Source organism: Canis aureus, chromosome 19, assembly GCF_053574225.1.
Source record: "Canis aureus isolate CA01 chromosome 19, VMU_Caureus_v.1.0, whole genome shotgun sequence".
NCBI lineage: Eukaryota > Metazoa > Chordata > Mammalia > Carnivora > Canidae > Canis > Canis aureus.
In genome coordinates this window covers 52,472,387-52,495,235 of record NC_135629.1, presented here as the reverse complement: position 1 = coordinate 52,495,235, position 22,849 = coordinate 52,472,387, and the positions used below count along the sequence as shown (strand labels likewise).

Sequence of the window (22,849 nt, the reverse complement as noted above, 5' to 3'; positions counted from 1 at the left end):
AGATACACCAAAATGATGAACTTAAGAACTAGAAGAGATCATTGAGATCATAGAAATTTTAAGTAAAAGAGTAAAAGAAAGTGAAGATATCCAAAAACATCAGAGATAAATGGCTTCAGCCCTCTGAGACAAAAGGTATCTTAAAAATTGTACACAGGGGCAGCCCCGGTGGCGCAGCGGTTTAGCGCCGTCTTCAGCCCAGGGCGTGATCCTGGAGACCCGGGATTGAGTCCCACATCGGGCTCCCTGCATGGAGCCTGCTTCTCCCTCTGCCTGGGTCCCTGCCCCCGCCCCATCTATCTATCTATCTCTATCTCTATCTCTATCTCTATCTCTATCATCTCTATCTCTATCTCTCATGAATAAATAAATAAAATTTAAAAAAAAAAATTGTACACATTACAGTTGCAAAGATCCCATACTTCAGACCAACCAATGAAGTTTGTAACAATACTCACCTTGGAAAACTCCGGTCTCCACTGTCCTCAGCTCCTGTTGTTCCAACCAAGCAACCAGCTTAGGTTTTGACAGTTGATATTCTGCCAGAGGAAAATGTACTTTTTTTTTTAAAAAAAGATGTTATTTATTTGAGAGACAGACACAGAGATAGCAACAGAGAACATAAGTGGAGAGGAGAGGGAGAAGCAGGCTCCCCACTAAGCAGGGAGCCCGACGCAGGGCTCAATCCTAAGACCCCAGGATCATGACCTTCGCCAAAGGCAAATGCTCAACTGACTGAGCCACCCAGGGGCCCCCCGAAAGGTACATTAGAAGAAGCTCATATAAAGAGATGACAAAGCTTCCAATGAATCCCAAACTGTATTTCTAATGAAAGCAATGAAATTATACCAAAGGACCAAAAGAGGCACATATTTATCTCTTGTAACAAAAGATTAGTTAACTCTAATCCCTAAAAGCCAAATTTGCATAAACATTTATTCAAATAGGAAATAAAGGGGATGAAGAAAGAAGATCTTTCTTCTGATGGGGAAACCACTAGAGCAATGGTCCTCAAACACTGGAGTGCATCACCATCAGGATGGCTCAATGAAACACAGAAGATGGGGCAACAACGCCAGATTTATAATTCAGAAGGTGGAGTCTAATAAGAATGTAAATTCCAAACAGAGTGATGGTGTTGCTGTTGGCCCTAGGACCACATTTACAGAACACCCATTGCAGATTATAATGCATTAATGTTATGTCCAGAGGGCATCACCAAAGCTGGAAACACATTAAGTATATGATATATATCTGAAATGTTGGCAGCCTTACCTACTGAGACCAGGTTCTGGTAGTTCTCCAGCATCACACTTCTGTATAGGTTTCTCTGATTAAGGTCCAGTAATATCCACTCCTCCTGGGTGAAGTCCACTGCCACATCCTCAAAGGTCACTGCAATCTAAACCATCACACCTGGGTTGGCTTAAGACAAGAAACATCTCCACAATGCTCATGGGGGAATGAGGGAAGACTCAAGGTTCTATGGTCCTAGGTACTCTTCTCTCCATCTAGACTCACTCAATGCTCATCTCCACTCATATGGCTTTAATGGCACCTTTTCAGTTTTTGAGTTTATCTGAGCAAAACCAGGGTAGGGGCTCTTACTTCCCTCTATTGCAGTAGATGACTGAATTCTTTGAGAAAAGGACACTTACACCTTCCTTACCAAGTCACAGCACACAGCAAGGTGGAAACTTGCACCTGGTATCCATGAGGTTCAATTGATTAGCAAAATACTGAAACTATATTCAGGGTAATCCCTCTTCAGTATGAGAGTTTCCACTTCCAGGAAAAATTCAACTGGGGATTCAGTCCTTAAATGGGGTTTATTTGTTTTAGGAAGCTCAAGACACAGATGTGCCTAGAAGGAATGTATCCAACTGGTGGATATAAATATGGCATTCATTCTGTTGACTGATATGCTTCTTTAAAATTACCTGATGATAATTTTTCAGCCAGACAGCTACCATCTTTTCTGTCTCTGTGTTTACCTCAGGAAGAAAAAAAGGATCTCTAGAAAGATCTTGGAAGGAAAAAAAAAAATCACTTAGAATACAGCAGGACCATATTAGTCAGAATCACCCACCTGAAAGTCATTCCATCCTAGTTTGAGATTCCCATATATTGCTGCATACTCAAGAAATTTTACATAAATACACACTACTGCCATAAAATACCAGAGTAGCCCTTGCCTCACTTGGAGCCATAAAAGGGACATGCAAGACATACCACCCACAAGGAAAGGGTTCACAGTCTTATTTTACGGGTATGGAAACCTAATCCCTGGGAAATCTGATTCTTTATTTGCCCAAGATAATAAAACTCATCAATGGGATTATGCAGCACCAAGTCCCAAAATACATACACTAGGAAGCTAACTTAGATAACAGCATTCTCTGGCATAATTCAGCTCTTTCTAAGTGAACCAGCAGCCTGACTACTTAGGTCCAGATCCCTGAGGCCTATATTCTGTAGGGTGACCTTTAAGAATCCTCTGAAAATGAGAATCAACGATGACTTACCATGGGTCAAATCAATGGCTGCCATCCTGGGAGAGCGATGTCTGATGCAAAATTTAGTGCCACGATCACTTCAGTGCAATTTAAGAATCTAAGTAAACATGGCAGTCTTCGTTACTCTTGACACAGTGTTAACCTGAAATACTTTTCATATCAATCATTAATCAGCACAAGCATTACTAATCCATCACCAAATAGAAAACATTAATGCATGTTCTCTGCAGATGACATGGGAAATTCACTAAAAGTGTTATAACCTATGGCATGAAAATCAGTAATATCTATTACCATTTCCTGATGATACATACATGACAGATGTCTCACTAGGAGCTGTACATACATCAGCTCACCTGATGTCCCTGATGTGGGACTCGATCCCGGGTCTCCAGGATCACACCCCAGGGTGCAGGCAGCGCTAAACCTCCGCGCCACGGGGGCTGCCCATAAACATCCCCCTTTAAAATAGGTTCATTGGGACGGCTGGGTGGCTCAGCAGTTGAGCCTCTGCCTTTGGCTCAGGGTGTGATCCCAGGGTCCTAGGACTGAGTCCTGCATCCGGCTTCCTGCAAGGAGCCTGCTTCTCCCTCTGCCTAGGTCTCTGCCTCTCTCTGTGTCTCTAATGATTAAATAAAATCTTTAACAAAATAAATAAAATAAAATAGGTTTCATTAGCCCTACTTAATAACTGTAAATCTAGATTCACAGAACACTAATCATTAGTTTAATGCCATCCAATTAAGAAAAAGATATCCACAACTGAATGCAATTAGACTTCTCTCAAATGGTTGATATCCTGAGGTTGACTCCCAAGTATGATCAGCCGTCAGCCTAGACCTGCGCTGTACATTTTGTAAGCCAGCAGCCACATATGCTATTGAGTACTTGACATGCAGTCAGTAAAACAGGATTTTAAATTTTATTTACCTTTGATTAAAATTTAAGTTTAAAACCCATATGCAAAAAAAAATAAAAAATAAAAAAAAATAAAACCCATATGCAGATTTGCCGATTAGAAAACTTATCTATGTTTGGGTAAACTTAAATACTTACATCTACTTTCTCAAATGTACTTATTACATGATTCAAACACATATCAAATACATCTGATGAAAATTTTGTGTCCAATGAATTCTGAATACTTAGTATGACAAGAATTTAAAATACCTCAGTTTTTCTAAGGGTTACATGCTGAAATATTTTGAATAGATGGGTAAAGTATATTATTATATACATGACTTCCTTCTTTTTTATTACAGCTACAGAAAAACTAATCATATACATGGCCTACATTGGCCAACACTGGCCTATAATACTGCTGGATGTTATGAAGAGGAAAAAAATGAAATGTTTTATTTGGTTAACACTGTCAAGCTTCGCTTGATGGAACTTAAGGACTTGAAGCCCTGCACCTCCTTTTTATTTATCATAATTCCTTCATTATTTTCACAAATATTTATGAAACTGTGGTGCTAGGCGCTATGCAGAAAACAGTGAAATATACAGAAAATGTCCCAGGGCTTAATATCCCAACATTCCTTTTTTTTAAAAACACTTTTTTTAAGATTTTATTTCTTTATTCATGAGAGACACAGAGAGAGAGAGAGGCAGAGACACAGGCAGAGGGAGAAGTAGGCCCCATGCAGGGAGCCCGACGTGGGACTCGATCCCGGGTCTCCAGGACCACACCCCAGGCTGCAGGCGGCGCTAAACCGCTGCACCATGGGGCTGCCCTATCCCAACATTCCTGAGACAAAATATTCATTTATTAATGACAGCCATTTATCGGTGCTTATGGAGAAAATAAAGAGTGTCCTATATACAAACACAAGTTTATACACAAGTATTTTGGATTGCTTCTTGGACAACATAATGACAGAAATGGAAAATAACTACTGGCTGTTCTAAATAGGACCCAAAATGTTAAGAAAAATAATGCTGGAAGGATTTTACAAAACTCAGAAGATTCTTCCAAGTATTCAACAACCTCAGCAGAGTCTTGTTTGAGGCTCAAAGCAATCAAGGTTTGTCCACCGCCCTTTGCGCTGGCAAAGGAGCAATGCCAAATTAGGCTGTGCTTCATATTGATCTATTTTTTAATTTTTTAAAAGATTTTATTTATTTATACATGAGAGAAAGAGAGAGACACAGGCAGAGTTGAGAAGCAGGCTCCTTGTGGGTAGACCAATGTGGGACTCGATTCCAGGTCCCCGGGATCACAACCTGAGCTGAAGGCAGATGCTCAACTGTTAAGCCACCCAGGCATCCCCATATTGATCTATTTTATGAGTCTTTCCACAGAACCTCTTTTTCGTATTATCACTTCCAAGTTTTTATTTTTATTTCTTTCTTAATGAGGCTTCCTTCTTATTTTAATCTTTTAACCTGATACAGTTAAAAGATAATTCCTATGTTGAAAATTATTGACTCTTTAATAACAGAGAACAGCAGCCCAAACCCTGATCTACAGAATGGGATTCATATTATGACAAATACTGGAAGTTCCACAGTTTTATTACCATAAACCAAATCAACTCTCATAACCCAAGATACCTCATTCAACCAATGAAAAGACCAAAACTCTGAAATAACATGCTTCCACAAACATTGCATCTCAAATGCTTAGTATACATTGCAGGTACTCCCAGGGGTCTCAAACCGACATCGTTTGGGGTGAACAGGCCCAGAAATGTGTTTATTTTGGTGGCACCTGCACTTTTTACCTTTTGTTGTTAGTTTTGTTTTGTTTTTGAGATATAAGTGCTATACAATGAAATACACAGATCTTAAGTATTCTGATGAGCTTCAACACTTATGTTTACTTGTTTAATGAGCAGTACAAGAAGATATAGTATATATTCATTTCCCCAAAAGTCTTCACCCTTCTAGTTCATTCCCTCACCTCCATTCCAGAGGATCATTATCTCATTTGTTAATTACTAGATACATTAAACAGTGTGCACATCAATCACAAATTTATTATTCTAACAATTTTCTTGTTTAGAGAAACAGTAAGGGAGAAAACATTCTTTAAACTACCACTGGACGTGTGGATGTGTCCATTTCTTCTTATATTTCTGTCAAGCATTGGTTTATAGTTTGTGCAACAATATTATGGGATAGATGAAAATTTTTAAATTGTATCATTTTGGAGATACTGAATTTTCTATTATAAACAACTCTCTCTAGTAATGCTTTAGGACAGTGTTGTCTGACATGAGGATCCATTTTCTTTTGGAGAGCTTTTTGCATATTAAGGGTAGCATTATATCTGCCTGAAGGACATTATGACCCAGTGATCACTGACCAAGACCAGGATTCATATCACTCAAAATATATCAATCTAGACTACTTTTAAGTAAGTCTCTAACAAAGTATACCCCAGGTATTAGGAAATGTAGTTAAGTACTCTAGAAATATAAATGTGTGGGGATCTCTGTCTTCAGAGCATTCACCCATTGCAGCCAGGAGCGTCTGCAAATTGAACACTTACTTCCCAAGGATACCTGATATGTCTGCCCATCAGACATGGCTTGGCTATATCCCAGAGATTTTCTTTTTTTTTCCCCCCCAGAGATTTTCAAATGTTTGTCCAATGCCTGCTGACTACCTCTGCCCCCAGGAAACCCAGTCAACTTTACAATCAAGGGACTGCAATGATACCTTGCAAATAAGATGTGACCCAGTCTTGGGGAGAAGATATCCCTGCAAATCTGACCATCCTTTTACTCTGTTCAACTCCAGGATCTAACAGAGTGCTCTTTACATCTTTATGTTACTCTTCCCATGTATATCAAAAAAAATCAAGGAGTGGTTTTTGTCTCTTGATTAGTCCCAGAATTATACAGAAATGAGACAGACAGTGATTGCAGGAGATACACCTGTAAAGATGAGATCTGGGGGTTGATTTCATCAAGTCTTTGGTCTGGAGCCAGTAGCTGAGCTCCTTCAAAGACACTCAGCTGCATTATGAAAATCAAGCTATTACCTATGGCTCATTGTGAAGATGTCCAAACAGAAGCACTTGTGTGAGAGTCCAAGTGAATACCATGCTTAGCTGCTACCTCAGTAATGATGACTACAAAAACTGTGGTGAGGGATAGGTTCTTATGACTGGACTTCCACAGAAAATGACAAGCTCAGATTTACTAAAACAAGCTCAAATCAAACCTCAAGAAAGCTCTTGGAAAAGGACATTTCTTGTGGACACAAGACTGACACTGTTGAAAATCAAACATGAAATTTAATTGTACAAAATTACAAGCAAAATTAGAATGTCTATCTCAACTAGTTGTTCAAGTGAAAATTAGAGCACTGATGAGGGAAGAATGAGAACTTGAAAACTGGAATGAGGACATCCAGTTGGATCAAGCCAAAACTCACAATCTTGAATCCACAAGACACGGACTCTCCCTCATCAGGAAATCTCCTGTCCTTTGGTTTCTGAAATGAGCCTCCCTCTGTTTAAAAATACTGAGGAAATCTCATTTGAGACAGGAGTCTTAGAAGGAAATGCTCCGCCACTTTGGAAAACTGTGTGGAGGTTCCTCAAAGAGTTAAAAATAGATCTGCCCTACGACCCAGCAATTGCACTGCTGGGGATTTACCCCAAAGATACAGATGCAATGAAACACCGGGACACCTGCACCCCGATGTTTATAGCAGCAATGTCCACAATAGCTAAACTGTGGAAGGAGCCTTGGTGTCCATCGAAAGATGAATGGATAAAGAAAATGTGGTTTATGTATACAATGGAATATTACTCAGCCATTAGAAACGACAAATAACCACCACTTGCTTCGATGTGGATGGAACTGGAGGGTATTATGCTAAGTGAAATAAGTCAATCAGAGAAAGACAAACATTATATGGTCTCATTCATTTGGGGAATATAAAAAATAGTGAAAGGGAATAAAGGGGAAAGGAGAAAAAATGAGTGGGAAATATCAGAAAGGGAGACAGAACATGAGAGACTCCTAACTCTGGGAAGCGAACTAGGGGTGGGAGAAGGGGAGGTGGGCGGGGGGGTGGGGGTGACTGGGTGACGGGCACTGAGGGGGGCACTTGATGGGATGAGCACTGGGTGTTATTCTATATGTTGGCAAATTGAACACCAATAAAAAATAAATTTACAAAAAAAAAAAAAAAAAAAAAGGAAATGCTCCTTCTCTTCAAGATCCACCCAAACCACCTGCTACTGCCCCTAGTGACATAACGAATTCACAGTCCAAGGTAACAGGGATACAATACAGTGTAAGATAAAAAAGCCTGCACAATGAAATAGTTCCAACTCCAATAATATGTAGAAAAAAGTAGGGTACCCTGTCGGGGAATAAACTATAAGCATGCCAGACCCAGAAGAAGGGTGGAATGTAACAATAAACTGGGCCAAATTCATTGACATGGGGTACTTATCAGACAGTCTGGGTTTAATGTGTACTAGCTCATGGACCCGGGGAAAGCTCTAACAGCTTACTTGCTTGGAAGGTACCACAGACTCAATGGTGACCTACAGAAATGAGTTCACATGCCTTAACTTCCAAAATAGAATGTGAAAGAGCAAATCTTAGGGAGATAGGAATGTTGCATTGGATTTATCCTGTATGATACACAGTCCCCATTCCCCATTGTATGTTGAGGGAATAGACTCTCCACAAAGGTACTGAGAAACAGATAACTCGAGAGCCTCCATCCTAGAAGCCTCTGTGATTGGTCTCCATGATAGATGAGGTATGACTGTAGGGGCTATAACATTGCTAAGATGAACTCCTTGATTTCAGTGGGGAAGATGAGAACCCAAAGTAGCAGAAATCAAGTAAGTGGCGCTGCACTGCCAAAGACAAAGGCATAATGGGCACATGCATCAAGAGCACTGGGAATGAAACAGGAATCAGAATGCTTTAGCCTGGGACACCTGGGTGGCTCAGCGGTTGAGCATCTGCCTTCAGCTCAGGGTGTGATCCTGGAGTTCTGGGATCGAGTCCCACATCGGGCTCCTTGTATGGAGCCTGCTTCTCCCTCTGCCTGGGTCTCTGCCTCTGTGTGTGTGTCTCACATGAATAAATAAATAAAATCTTAAAAAAAAAAAAAAGAAAAGAAAAAAGAATGCTTTAGCCTGCAGAGATTGTTAGTGGTGGCTAACTGACCCCAGCCTAACTGATCCCCTGAAATGAAACAGATAGGCAGCCTATTACAACAGAGATCTGGGCTGCCAGACCTAGCCTAACAGTTTATACAGTACATTTTAGCCATAGTGGGCCAAAGAGCCTCTGTGCTATATTCAAGTCTGTCACTGTGGTTTCAAAGAAGCCATAAACAATATGTAAACCAATGAATATAGTTAAATTTGTCTAAAGGTATATTCACAAAAACAGGTGGAAGACCAGATTTGGCCCCAGGGTCCAGTTTGCCAGCCTGTGTACTAGAATTTTAACATCAGTCACAGAGACTACAGATGTAAGTGGTCTCAAGTCCAATAACCAAAACTCTGATTTGACTTACCACAGTGGAAAAATCACAGTCCCTTATCCAACTTCCAGACATAGGCTGTATCACAAGCTTAGAACTCCTCAGCAAAAGATTTTGCACCACCACCACTATTCATACTATAAACCTTCCTACAGACTCTTCATAAAGGGATGTACAGTCATTTACAGGTGACCATGCATGGGGGAAAAGGAAGTACTCAGTCTCCAAGAGGACACTAATTCCTAAGGATCCAAAAATACCATTATGGCACACCACCAAAGTGGAGGCTTATGGTAGTCAGGTGATTTTTTTAAAGTCTTAACTTCAATGAACTCAGACTGGACCCAGGTGCGGCAAGCACCCACCCATTTGGGTTTCTTTCTTTCCCCTAAACCTGTATATATAATTGGAATTTTTGGCAACTAGCAGAATTCCCTTATCTCTGGCCCATACGGTAAGGAGCATTATGGTAGTAAAAGCTAAAAAGAGGATCCCGGAATTCCCCACCATTGGACATAATAATCCAGAAACAATGCCAAAACTGCAGGGGGAAATGCAAGGGCTAATGCCACCATTAAACTTGCCTGAGGACTGGGAAATAGGGGATTGGCCTTAAAGAAAAAACTATGAGGACATCAACAATCACCTCAAAACCAATTCCAGAAACCTAAACATAAACTGCACTGGGCTGGTATGTTTTCTCTATGCTTGTTGTATTTATTTATATGAATGAATTTATATTACCTAGCCATTCACTTCTTCTAGTTTTCATTTCATTCATTTCATTTTCATTAATATACAAGTTATTACAACATAAAATTGCAATTTAGTCTTTAGGTAACTGATTTTCATAAGATTGTAACTAAATTTGAAGAATAGTTACTATGGACTGGGAGGGAGAGAAAAATGACTCTTGATGTACACTTATTCCTTTATGCAACATAAGCTGAAATATACATCACCCTCAAAAGAGTTTGCGAAAAACCTTTTGAAGCCTCTGGATTTGAAGCTGGCAAACTATACATCACGGGCCTGTTTTTGTAAATCAAGTTTTACTGGAACAAAGCCATATTCATTTATTTAATAAGGTCTATGGTTGCTTGTGTGCTACAAAGGCAGAGCCGAGTAATTCCAGGCCTTATGGCCAACAAATCATAACGCACTTAAAGAGGACTGCAACTACCCCTCATTTTGACCTCAAATTTTCTAATTGATTAAGGTCTTCTTTCCAGCTCATCTAACTCAAAAGTCCAAAGCATCCCTGATTCAGCATAAACTGAATCCTCCCGCTCAAGCTATAAGGACTGTCCTAAGCCAGCAAGACCCCATGTGATTGACTTCAAGGCAGTGACTGCCCTGATCTTTGCTCACCTGCAGGTACACACTGACATTTGTCTCACATGTTCCTTATAAAAAAAAAAGCCAGAAGTATTTTCATAACTTTGGAGACCATCTTTGAGATGCTACTCCCCTCTCTTCCTGGTATTGCCTCAGTAACATATATTTCTATCTTGTTTCACCACCACTTGTTTCTCTGTCTTTGACTTGCCAGTGGCCAATGGCCAGACCTGTTTTAGAACTCCAGAGACAGGGCAGCCCGGGTGGCTCAGCAGTTTAGCTCCACCTTTAGACTAGGGCCTGATCCCAGAGACCTGGGATGGAGTCCCACGTCGGGCTCCTTGCATGGAGCCTGCTTCTCCCTCTGCCTGTGTCTCTGCTTCTCTCTCTCCCTGCATCTCTCATGAATAAATAAATAAAATCTTAAAAAAAAAAAAAACTCCAAAGACAGGTGCTCTTGCACCTCTGAGCCACCCCCCTACATTATTCCCTTGGCCTTTTCTGAGAGTCTACTAACCTCTGTACCAGACCCAATTACCATATTACAAAATCATGAAATACAGAAGACATTTAAGCACATCATGAATAAAATCATGAAATAAAATCACAAATATCAAAAAGTATAAGTTTCTCAAAGAACATGACTCTTCCAAGTCAGTGTTATGAAGAAACAATAGCTCTGCTCTAGCTTAAAAGAGACTAAGAAACATAAAAAAAAAAAATGTCATATATAAACCTTAATCACAGCGTAGATCCAAAAACATTCAAAAATATTTTGAAACGATGTGTAACCTTTTAGTTTTAGAGAACATTTTTAATTTTCTTGGGTGAAATCAATGTATTATCTTTTTAGCAGCAAAATATCCTTATCTTTAGGAGATACATCACCAAATATTTAAAGGTCAAGTATCCCGCCTGCAATTTATTTCCTTTTTAACAGTCCACTAAAAAGCACATTTCTTTATCCAGAGAGAGCAACCAGACAAAATGAGAAAGTGGGTGACTCTACTTCAACACACATTCATAACATTTCCTTTAGGTTTAAGATTTTACGAAACAAAAATGCTGGGAAAATACACACTTAATCCAAACGTCCTGTTAATGTGAAATTCAATTACTCTAAAAGTGGGGTTAATAATGCCTCCATTGTTTTCTCCGGGAGTCCCCTGGTTTGAGGCTTGGTAGGGATGGACGGGCTTAGGAGGGAGGGATGTAAAGGTAGATGAAAACCTGTTTCTCTTTAGTACAAAGACTTGGGGTGTACGTACGTATACCTCGCTACTGAAATAGGCACACTACGCACATCCGAGAAAGCATATTACCTTCCGACTAAGATTGTGTGCCCAAAAGAAAAAAACGAGCGTGGAAAAAACACATTCTCGGATGAAACATTCTCTTCCACGCGAAAAGGAAGCACAGGCCCTTGTGAACCAACTTTCCCACCTGTCAAGTCCCCGAGGAAGCGAGGACGCGGGGCGGAGTCTGGGTCACTCCCAACAGCAGAACTGCGTTCCCTTCAGAAGAAAAGTCACAAACGTTGCTTGCACACTGGACACAAAGACCCTACGGACGCCCTCACCGCGCGGGTCCACAGCGGTCCCGGGGGGGTACCGCCGGCCCCGGCGGCGTCTCGGGCGAGCTAGGCGCATGCGAACCGCACGGCCCGGCGGCACGGCACGCCGACTGGGGAGCCTGCCTAAACCCGTCCCTGGACTCCATCCTCCTTCCCTCACCTTCACGCCACTCTCACCACTGCCGGCCCACGGACGACCACTACCATCCCGACGCGCTGAACGCCGCAGAGAGGAGACAGCGGAAGAGACCCCGGCGCGCGTGTGACGCCACTTCCGCTTCATGCCGGGACTCGAGGGGCGGGGCTTCCACCTCAGACTGCCGAGTGCCGGTCGCCTCTCGCGCGGGCTGAGGGGCTGGCTGGGCTGGGCGCTTGTTCTGAGTCCCGGATGCGGCCGGGAGGACGCGCCAGGGGCTGGAACCAGGTATGTGGACGCGACCCGCGGAGGGCGGGACCGGGCGCGGGGACGGGCCGGGGTGACGAAGGGCGAGGCCCAGCGCTGGTTTGGCCGGTCAAGGACGCTCGTGTGCTCACCCCGTAGCCTGCGCAGTGGAAGGTTTCCTGCCTGCCTCCCCGCACCTCCTCGAGCATTTACGGTCGTGGTCCCGAGAATCCAACAGTCCATCCCGGTCTTAGGCCTTTACTTCCTCTGTCATTGGAGTCGGACACCCTTCTAAAGTCTGGTCGTTGATGCCCTTGTTTCATCGTCATGACATTTCCTGTTAATCTTTCCTTTTTCTGTGTCAGGTATGCATATCTGTTTTTGTTTTTGTGACACAGCACTGATCCCAGGCGCTGTTCTCTTCTTCACGCAAGGTTATAAAGTCTCCCCTTAATCTTGTTGGCGGTGGTGTTCATTGGGTGGCCTTTGTGCAGTGAATAAAGATCTTTTTTTAAACTAGATTGGGTATCCCATCTATTCAAGACTTACGGGTGGGGAGTGGGGGGGAGGAATGGACGAAATAGGTGAAGGGGATTAAGAGGTACAGTCTTCCAGTTAAAAAAAAAATTATTAAGACAGAGGATGTAAAGTCCCCACATATGGAATATAGTCAATGTAACATTTCACGACTCTTTGTATGGCGACAGCTGTTAACTAGACTTACTGTAGTGACCATTTCACTCTTTGTATATATGTTAAATCACTGTGTACTCCCGAAACTAATCGAATATTGTATGTCAGTTGTTCAATAAAAAGAGAAACGTCTTGTTCATGCGCATCATCAAATGTGTTTTATGGACCGATTGAATTGATCATGTCTGTATTGAATTGATCATGTCTGTTGCTATGTTAATGTTTCATCTTTCATTGTACAAACATTTAGTGGGTTTTTTTTTAACATCTCCAAAATATCAAATTTATTAACATTATGAAAGTTAAAGAAACTAATTGTGTCATGGACTGGAAGGTGACTTAGTAATTCCCTCTCATTTCCAAACCTCATCAAGCAGTCACTGTATTTATGAGGTAAGTCAACTGAATGCTTGAAATCTAGATACATTTTAAGATCTTCAGTTTGTCCTATTGAATGTTAACAATACTGACATAAATAAATCCCTTCAGATAAATGCGAATTTAGAGTTTGCACTATTCTAACATACTTGAAAAGCCTTTCAGAGTCATCACATACATAAGGAAAAATTTTAGTATGTTCAATAGCAACATACCTGGTAACATTTGTATGAAGTCTACTATGAAAACCACATACTTGACATACAAAGAAGTTTTAACATTTGTCAAAGGCAATTTTGCGAGCACCTCGGTGGCTCAGTCAGTTAAGCATCCAACTCTTGATTTGGGGGTCAGGTTGTGATTTCAGGGTCATGAGATCAAGCCCTGAGGCCCATGTCAGGCTCTGCACTCAGTGGGGAGTCTGCTTTAGATTCTCTCCCTCCCTCTTCTGGTGCCCCTCCCCCTGCAGATGCTCTCTCTAAATAAATAAAACCTTTTTTTTTTTTTTAACTATATGTACCACTTTTTTTTTGGACAGAGGCTGCACTGTCCATGTTCTCCATTGTTATACTTATGATCACTTAATTTATGTGCATGTTCATTTACCACATGGTTTTACAAGTCTTCTGGATTGTTGGTTTCATGTTTACAAAACTGACACTAGTACTGTCATCACAGCTGTACTCTTGGAAATGTAGGTTGAATTCACTGCTTGAGAATAACTGTACATTGCATTGCTCACACCAATAAAGGTCACTAAATTGGGTGTCTACAGTGTGCCAGCTGAGGTTCTCAAAAATCACTGTTTTATAATTACAGTTACAAATTACAGTTACAAATGTAGGGATCCTCTTCATGCAGTTTGGTGTGTTCGATCAGAAGTATGTTGGTAGAGAAACTTTCCTTGCATATTTGACACGTGTTTCAATCAGTACACTTACGCTTCAGCATCATATGCTGTTTTATAGCAGAAAAATATTTGCTGTTGAATTCACAAAGTTCACATTTATAGGGGACACTCCTATTAGCTCTCAGTAAAAGTCACTTCTGCTGGGCAGTCACATTCAAACTTGGCTCATGTCAAGAATTTTGCAAACTTTAGCTGGTGGCTTCCTTATCAGTTTGGCCTTGGAGACTCTCAGAGGAATTGTTTCCTGTCTCTATATCATAGTCTTCAGAAATTGCATGCACTTCTGCAACAATTGGGACATCTTCAGTAGTGTGAACTTCTGTAGGACTCTACTCTTGAGTTTGTTGGTTGACCAATTCAAATGAGTCACACTCTTGATCACAAATTTCAATTTTCTGTACAAAATCCAGTGTGGTATGGAATTCTCAGTACAGGGATCCCTGGGTGGTGCAGCGGTTTGGCGCCTGCCTTTGGCCCAGGGCGTGATCCTGGAGACCCAGGATCGAATCCCACATTGGGCTCCCGGTGCATGGAGCCTGCTTCTCCCTCTGCCTGTGTCTCTGTCTCTCTCTTTCTCTGTGACTATCATAAATAAATAAAAATTAAAAAAAAAAGAATTCTCAGTACAGGACTGGGAACCAGATAGTTATGATTTCTATTTCTGACCTTGATTCCATCTGTAAATTTTGACAAATCATTTGATGTCTCTGTATCAGAGTCATCATCTTTGTTGCCAAAATATCTCATCTGGTTGTCTCATAGAACAAGTACTATAACTAATCAGAAAAAAAAATTCCATTGAATCTATCTGCAATTCTGCTTATTCCAGAGGAATCTAAGTAAAAGAAGAGTGTAATGTCTTATGTCTTATTTTTTCTTGTTTTAGGGTATTCATTCATAGCTTTTCAATTTGGTATAATTCTTAATACTACAGTGAGAAAACATGAATTACAGAGAAGCTTGCACAGATGCTAAAATATGCCAGGACCTTGGGGCTGCAGCACTATGGCTCCTGGACACTCCCCCAGCCTGGCCCCTCTCCCTCCTGCATGCCTCAGACCCTGCCTTCCAGGCCCCCTATATAAAGATTTAAGTGTTATATAGGCGAAGAAGTCTGGCTTTTTAAATTTTTTAATTTATTTATGAGAGTGAGAAAGAGCATGGGTAGGGGCAGGGGGAGAGAATCTCAAGCTGACTTCCTGCTCAGCAAGGAGCCCAATGCAGGGCATGATTCCACGACCCCAATATCACAACCGAGCAGACACCAAGAGTTGGACCCTTAACTGAGCCAAAACCAAGAGTTAGGCCCTTAACCAACTGAGCCATGTGAGCGCCCCCCCAAAAGTGTTTTTAAAAGACTATCTGCCTTGGGGATCCCTGGGTGGCTCAGTGGTTTGGCGCCTGCCTTTGGCCCAGGGCGCGATCCTGGAGTCCCGGGATCGAGTCCCACATCGGGCTCCCGGCATGAAGCCTGCTTCTCCCTCCTCCTGTGTCTCTGCCTCTCTCTCTCTCTCTATGTCTATCATAAATAAATAAATCTTAAAAAAAAAAGACTATCTGCCTTGATTTTAACCCTTTTTAAACTATATCTTATTCAGATTTTATAATTTTTTCTTAAATATATTTAAAGATCTTTAAATCTCTAATCTGCATGGAATATATTTTGACATGTAGTGTGTGGTAGTGGATCCAGTGACAATTTTTCTCCAGAACACATGGCTAATTGTTTTAGTACCACTTACTGGTAAGCTAATTGGCATACTGAATAGGAATTCCACCCTTATTTAAAAAACAATTCTTGGGCAGCCCCGGTGGCTCAGCAGTTTAGCGCTGCCTTTGGCCCAGGGCATGATCCTGGAGACCCGGGATTGAGTCCCACGTTGGGCTCCCTGCATGGAGCCTGCTTCTCCCTCTGCCTGTGTCTCTGCGTTTCTCTTTCTCTTTCTCTCTCTCTCATAAATAAATAAATAAAATCTTTAAAAAATATATAAAAAATAAAAAACAATTCTTATAAATATCTATCAGTTATAAATTCTTATAAATATCTATCTTATGTACTAGTCATATATATGTACATACCTCATTCTTGATTATGGTAGCTTTATATGTTTTAATATTTCATGGTAGGTAATATTTGTTGCATGTAACTGCAGTAAATGTTCAGCTTGGAATTCTTCACAGGTCAGCTGGTAGAGTATGCAGACAGGTGGTATTGGTATTAGGGTCTATGCATTTGAAGGAGAAAACACTTCTTTCAGTCTTTGGAGGCTGCTTTCACTACATAAAGACCTCCTGCTGGGTTTCAGGGCTGGTGGTTTTGCCTCTGGGACCATAGTTGAGTTGTGTTGGAGCCATGTAATACAGCTGCTTCTGGATCTGTAATATAATCTGTGGAAATCCAATTAGTAGGGAAATGGACTTTTTCTGGGTAGACAGAACTGCCTTCTGGGCCTTGGTCAGTAGGGCTGGCACTGGGGCAAGCATTCTCTTCAGGATCCACAGTGGCTATTTTCCAAGTTGTGTGGAAAAGTATGGCTCTCTCACTAGGCATGCGTGAATGGCCCAACACAGGTGAGGGGCTGGAGCCATGTCATAGAACTGCCTTAGGGTCTACATGACCAAGTTCTGTAGATTGCCTCAGTGGGCACTGATGGATGAGTCTCCCCCTGGGTCCTTGGGTGAGCATGATTCCTTCTACATCATGGCTCAGACTGTCTGGAGCTGGGCATGGGGCTGCTTCAAGATCTGCAATCAGACCAGTCAACAGGCCTGCCTTCAGGGTCACAGATGGACATAGCTGAGAGAGGCTGGAACTGGATTATAGGCTGGCTGCTCAAGGTCTGCATCTTAGAGGCCTATTATCTGAGAGGCATGGGTGGATGTGTCTCCTTCTGGAGTCTGAGGGATAGTGCTAGTGCCAAGGCCAAATGGGACTATAGTCAAGTCCACATGGGGATGTGGCTATTTCCAGGTATGTGAGTGGGACCATGGTCAACAAGCCGAACATCTGGGCATAGGTCTGCCTTCTCAAAATGTTCCTCCTTGTTCTTGGGCTATAACGGGGCTTTATACCTGAATTCCAAAACTCCCACAAATGGAGGGGGCCTAGAATTTGGAAAAGGCAAGGAAAGAGACTTCCTCAGCACCTCCAGAAAGAAAACAGTCCTGCTGATGCATTTTAGACTTCTGACTTCCAGAAATGTAAAATAATAAATTTGTATAGTTTTAAGCCACTAGACTTATGGCAATGTGTTACAGCATCAATAGGAAATTAGTACACCTTTCTTCCAAAATCTGCCCATCTATTGCCACTGGTCAGGTCAGGTCCCCATCTTCTCTCCCCTTCAGCAGTCTCCAAACTGTTCCCTCTGCCACTAATTTTTCCCATTAAGAGCAATCCTAAGGTCCTCATACTATATCTGTGATTACAGCATGGCCATAGTGCTCCATTGCTTTCAAAGTCCTTAATTTGTCAAATTAGATTCTCTCTCTCTCTCTCTCTTTTTTTTTTTTTTTTATTCCTAGAGCACAATGGGGAGGAGAGGGAAAAGACAGAGGGAGAGAGAAAATCTCAAGCAGGCTTCATGCCCAGCATGAAGCCAATGCAGGGCTTGATCTCACAACACTAAGATCTAAGATCTGATCTTAGGTTGATCAGATGCTTAACCAACTGAACCACCCAGGCATCCCTCAAATTAGATTCTCAATAGTCTGTCCTCTATCCACATATCTAGGCTTATTTCTAATAACTCAGTCATCAGTTCCATATATCCTCCTGAAATGCCTTAATCTCAAATTTTCCATGTTTATGTGTATGTGGTTCCTTTCTCCTCTTGTTCCAACTCTCCTCTCTACTTCCTACCCAAACCCATTCTTCAGTTGAATTTCTACTGATTGTTTGTTAACTCAATCCTCAAGTGTACTCTCCTGTTAGAAGTTTTTGCTGAATCCCAAGTGTTGGTGATGTGGGAAATGTGGAACTATTTATTGTTCATTGGTCATGGGAATGTAAAATAGTGGAGCCACTTTGAAAAAAAGTTTAGCAGATTCTTAAAAATGAAACATCAATTTACCATGTAACTCAGTAATTACACCATGAGTTATCTACCCCAGAGGAATGAAAATACACATCAATACAGAGATACATACAAAAGTTCATAACAGATTTATTCATAATAACCCAAACTGCAATATCCAAGTGTCTACCTGCTGATAAATGAATAAACAGAGGTATATTTATATGTTTGAGTATTACTCTGCAGTTATAAGAAACAAAATACTGGTGTATGTTTTCCACATAGATAACCCTCAAAAACCATTATGCTAAGTGAAAGAAGCCAGAATCAAAAACCCATATATTGTATGATTACATTTACATAACATATCTAGAAAAAGCCAATTTCTAGAGATAGGAAGCAGATAAGGTATTGCCTAGGACTGAGGTGGGAGTGGACATTAACTGCAACTGGAGACCAAGGGAAATTTTGGAGTGATAGAAATGTTCTAAAACTGCATTGTGGCAATGGTTGCATAACTATGTTTACTGAAATTACTGAATTTACATTTTGAATGGGTGAAATTCGTGGTATGCAAATTTTACCTCAGTAATTTCATTAAATAAATATATTCTCTGGAATTACTTGAGTTGAAAACTTTTACCTTTTTCTTAAGATTTTATTTATTCATGAGAGACACAGAGCAAGAGAGAGAGAGAGGCAGAGACACAGGCAGAGGGAGATGCAGGCCCCACAAAGGGACCCCGATGTGGGACTCGATCCCGGGACCTCAGGATCACACCCTGGGCTGAAGGCAATGCTAAACCGCTGAGCCACCTGGGCTGCCCTACCTTCTTTTCAACAGGCTCTTTTACACACCAATATTATTATGCTCACAATTTTGTACGGCAATCATATTTACCTCTTTGGTCTCCTCCTCAATTTGCACACAGTCAATAATTAAACATAGCTTGAAATGTAGTGGAATCAAAGTGAGTCAAAGCTACCCCAATATTGCTGAAAGATTGTGTTTTTTTTCAATAATTTGAGGATCTAATTATGTATGTATTGAATTCTTGGTTTTTGTTCAGTTTGGTTTTGTCCCAAAAGTCATTAGTTCCATCCATGATGTTGTTTTAATACCCATCACAATCTTTACTACCTCACTTTCTTTGGGTTCCTCAGAAGAAGACACTGAGCCAGTGATTCATTAGCAAGCACATTACTGGAAGAAGCAAGGAACAAGCACATGGGTTAGGGAGAAGAGAAGTAATACAGGGAAGGAAATATATCCAATAAAGTATGCCCTAAGTCAGCTCCCACAAAAACTAAGCACAGTTTTCATCCTGTGAGGAAATATTGGAAAGTGGCACAAAATGGAAATATGAGAATTATTCTAGCTAATTGGTGAAGAAGATGGTGTACTTCACACCTCTTCATCAAATGCAGTCCTTGGTGGATCATAATTCCCTGTTACTTCTTACCCCATGTACCTGTTGCTGAGCATCGGCAGTCAGATTGGTATGCAATGGAGAAAGTGAAATCCCTGGGATCCCTGGGAATGGAGGAGAAATGCTGATAGCTTCTGTTACTCTACTCTTCACTGCAAACTCATTTCTTTCAAAATTCTTTTTAACAAGTAAAGTGACTTCTGAATACACAATGTCCCCTTGGTTCTGAAGCCAGTGGCCCATCACATACAAAGGGTTCCTCGACTGTGGAGTCTTGCCAGGGCGCCCTTCACATCCTTATTTCTCAGGCTGTAGATGAAGGGATTCAGCATGGGGGTGACCACAGTATACATCACTGAGCCAATGGAGCTCTGGGAAGAATGAGTTGCAGAAGGACTGAAATAGAGCCCCAGGCTTGTCCCATAGTACAAGGAGACCACAGAGAGGTGAGACCCACAAGTGGAAAATGCTTTATATTTTCCTGCTGCAGAGGACATTTTCATTAAAGAGGAGACAATCAGAGAGTATGAAAAGAAGATCCCACTGAGAGGAAACACACCCAATATGACAGTGGACACATACAAGAAGATGTTATTGATGAGGGTGTCAGAGCAGGCCACCTTGAGGATCTGAACCACTTCACAGAAGAAATGTGGAATTTCTGTGCCTGGACAGAAGGTCAGCTGCCTCACCAGTAGGACATGAATCAGGGAGACCCAGAAAATGATAAACCAACACATCAGAACCAGCAAGCCACACAGCCGTGGGTTCATGATGATTGTGTAGCGCAGGGGGTGGCAGATAGCCACAAACCGGTCATAGGCCATCACGGTCAGGAGGAAACCATCCATCCCGGCAAAAATCATAAAAAAATACACCTGAATGAGGCATCCAGTGTAGGAGATGTCTTTGCTGTGTGTCTGGATGTTTACCAGCATCTTTGGGACAGTGGTAGAGATGAAACAGATATCAACAGAAGATAGATTGGAGAGGAAGAAGTACATGGGAGTGTGGAGATGGGAGTCAGAGAGGATAGCCAGGATGATGAGCAGATTTCCCAGCATGGTGACCAGGTACATGAAGAGAAATAAGCCAAAGAGGAAGGGCTGCAGTTCTGGATCATCTGAGAGGCCCTGGAGGAAAAATTCTGACACTCTGGTATGGTTTCCTGCTTCCATGTAGCTGATGTGCCTGCTGGAGAAGGAACTGAAAGCAATCTTCAGTGAATAGCCAACTGGCACATCAGCCAGTCATCACCTTACAATACCACCTTTAGGTGGATATCCTTCACCCTCCATTCATTCTTCCAAAGGCAAAGAGTCATTCACTTAGCCAAATGGTAGCTCATTTTCAATCTAAATGTACTTAGGTATCCTTTTAAAAATTTAGCAGACATCTCCTTTTATCTCCTATTCACTGATCTAATTCTATTTGAGGCCATGGACATAAACCAATTTCTTCATGGTATGACCATTCGAAATAAGTGAAGACATCAAAAGTCTTTCTTTGTTAATCTCCATTATTCAGATATCTCTATACTAATTATCAATGTGGATTCGCAACTCAAATACCCTTAATTTGAAGAGCTGAACTATGCTCTTACTATATTTCATTCTAAATATGTGGTTACTACTATTAACTTCTTTGTGGGGATTCAGAATGCTCAAGTAATTGTTAATAAAGGAAAATAAGGAAAGAGCAGGTATTTCAGGTGCAGAGAACAGAATTTGCCCTTTCCCTAGGGTTGGGTGAGCTTGGTAATGGAAGGGATTTGAGAGGCCAGTGAGATGGAGAGCAGACAGTGAAGTTCAGGAGGGACAGAGTATGTGGGGAGCAAAAGTGGAGCATCCTGTACTATTCCTTAATGTGCCTCTCTCACTTGGTGATTTTATTTGTAGGTCAGAGGTTGTGACTGGTTTTGCTCTCCATTGTCTTTCTAAAGATTTACATGGTACCTACACATACTAGGTGTTCAACACATGAAATATTGGGCATATAATAATGATTGAGACCAAAAGTAGTATATACCAGAACACTAAACAGGAATCTTCAAGATCATCATATAACTAAATATAGACAGGGAAAAAAACAGAATAGTAAAGTTAAATACAATGCTGTCATATCTATTCAAGAATAGTAAAAGTAATATATCCTAAACAAGTAACACAATTATTTTAGAAATGGAAAGCTCATTAATGCTGGGATGTTTGCTAAAAGTGTGCATCACAAAAATAGAGACGTGAAGAGCAATCATAACCATAATCACAATAGAAAAATTATTTCAGAAAATGTAAGAACCAGTACTGTCATTAGCTGCCTAAGAAGAACCTCTTGCTAAACAAAACAAAACAAACAAACAAAAACACTTGGGTCACTTTCTTAATCCAATAAAAAATAGTTGTTTAAAACTGCAACCAACCAAGGGGTGCCTGGCTGGTTTAGTCAATAGAGCATGCAGCTCTTGATCTCTGGGTCATGAGCTTGAGCCCCCTTGCTTGGCATAGAGATTACTTTGAAAAAATCAGCCAATAGAGTATTCTACATTAAATTATTTCTGTTAAATTTGTGAGCAAGCCAATACAGTCTACTCCAACTCAATCACTCAATATTCTCTTGAATGTGTATAGAGATTAGTAAGATGGGAAATGGATATTAACTTGAAGACCAAATGTCAGAAATGATTACAATATGTGTAGAGATATTGTGGACACTACAGAAAAACAACAATACAGAACTACCAAGTGCTATCAGTAAGACAAATCTGCCAGCAAAAAGAGTTAGAGAATATAACAGAAAAATCCAAACACTTGAGGAACAAAGAGGACAACACATCACACATAATACACATAATGGAACAGGAGCCTAGAATTCATGGGAAAGAATAAAGAGGAAGAGACTCACTGGAAAATAACTCTTACTGGAAACTGTCTCGATTCTGAAAGAGCAGGAAGCAGAACTAGATCTGGGAAAGACTTATTTAAGTACCAAGTAAAGTACCTTCAAACTACAGAGACTTCCTAAATATGGGACTGTTCCAGTCTCATTACTCTAGAGGTAAACCCAGTGCCCACTTTCTTGTCCTGTTCCTCCATAGTCCTCCAACTCTGACTGGGAAGCAATGATCCTGCCCTCTCTGATGGTT

General features: G+C 41.1%; 3 protein-coding genes and 1 pseudogene across 8 annotated transcripts in view; 1 reads left to right on the top strand and 3 right to left on the bottom strand.

Moving 5' to 3' along the window:
- LOC144290623 (zinc finger protein 426-like) overlaps nt 1-12,167 on the bottom strand; it is a 17,541-nt gene extending 5,374 nt beyond the window's left edge. The window contains exons 1-5 of one of the 4 annotated variants that reach the window (XM_077860033.1): nt 12,059-12,167; nt 2,526-2,613; nt 1,941-2,026; nt 1,276-1,402; nt 459-557 (exon numbers count right to left, since the gene is read on the bottom strand). In XM_077860033.1, the coding sequence (XP_077716159.1) occupies nt 459-557; nt 1,276-1,402; nt 1,941-2,026; nt 2,526-2,550 (337 nt within the window). In that variant the 5' untranslated portion in view covers nt 2,551-2,613; nt 12,059-12,167. Of the gene's footprint in view, nt 1-458; nt 558-1,275; nt 1,403-1,940; nt 2,027-2,525; nt 2,667-12,058 lie in introns of all 4 variants that reach the window. The other 3 variants (XM_077860031.1, XM_077860034.1, XM_077860032.1) reach the window with 3 other exon arrangements.
- Nucleotides 12,023-22,849, top strand: part of LOC144290632 (uncharacterized) — a 25,767-nt gene continuing 14,940 nt past the window's right edge. Inside the window, exons 1-2 of one of the 3 annotated variants that reach the window (XR_013358218.1) lie at nt 12,023-12,322; nt 12,440-13,110. Coding sequence is in view for 2 of the 3 variants with exons in the window: in XM_077860053.1 (XP_077716179.1) it covers nt 12,180-12,322 (143 nt within the window). In the remaining variant the exon portion in view is untranslated. Of the gene's footprint in view, nt 12,323-12,439; nt 13,111-22,849 lie in introns of those variants that run through there. The other 2 variants (XM_077860053.1, XM_077860052.1) reach the window with 2 other exon arrangements.
- On the bottom strand, nt 13,862-16,745 carry LOC144291067 (zinc finger protein 639 pseudogene; annotated as a pseudogene).
- Nucleotides 19,088-20,934, bottom strand: LOC144290629 (olfactory receptor 7D4-like). The gene has a single exon (XM_077860050.1). The coding sequence runs from the start codon at nt 20,883-20,885 to the stop codon at nt 19,950-19,952; it is 936 nt and encodes a 311-aa protein (XP_077716176.1). The 5' UTR covers nt 20,886-20,934; the 3' UTR covers nt 19,088-19,949.

Excerpts from the sequence above, each read along its gene's own strand:
- LOC144290629 (XM_077860050.1), bottom strand. The coding sequence starts at position 20,885 with ATGGAAGCAGGAAACCATACCAGAGTGTCAGAATTTTTCCTCCAGGGC.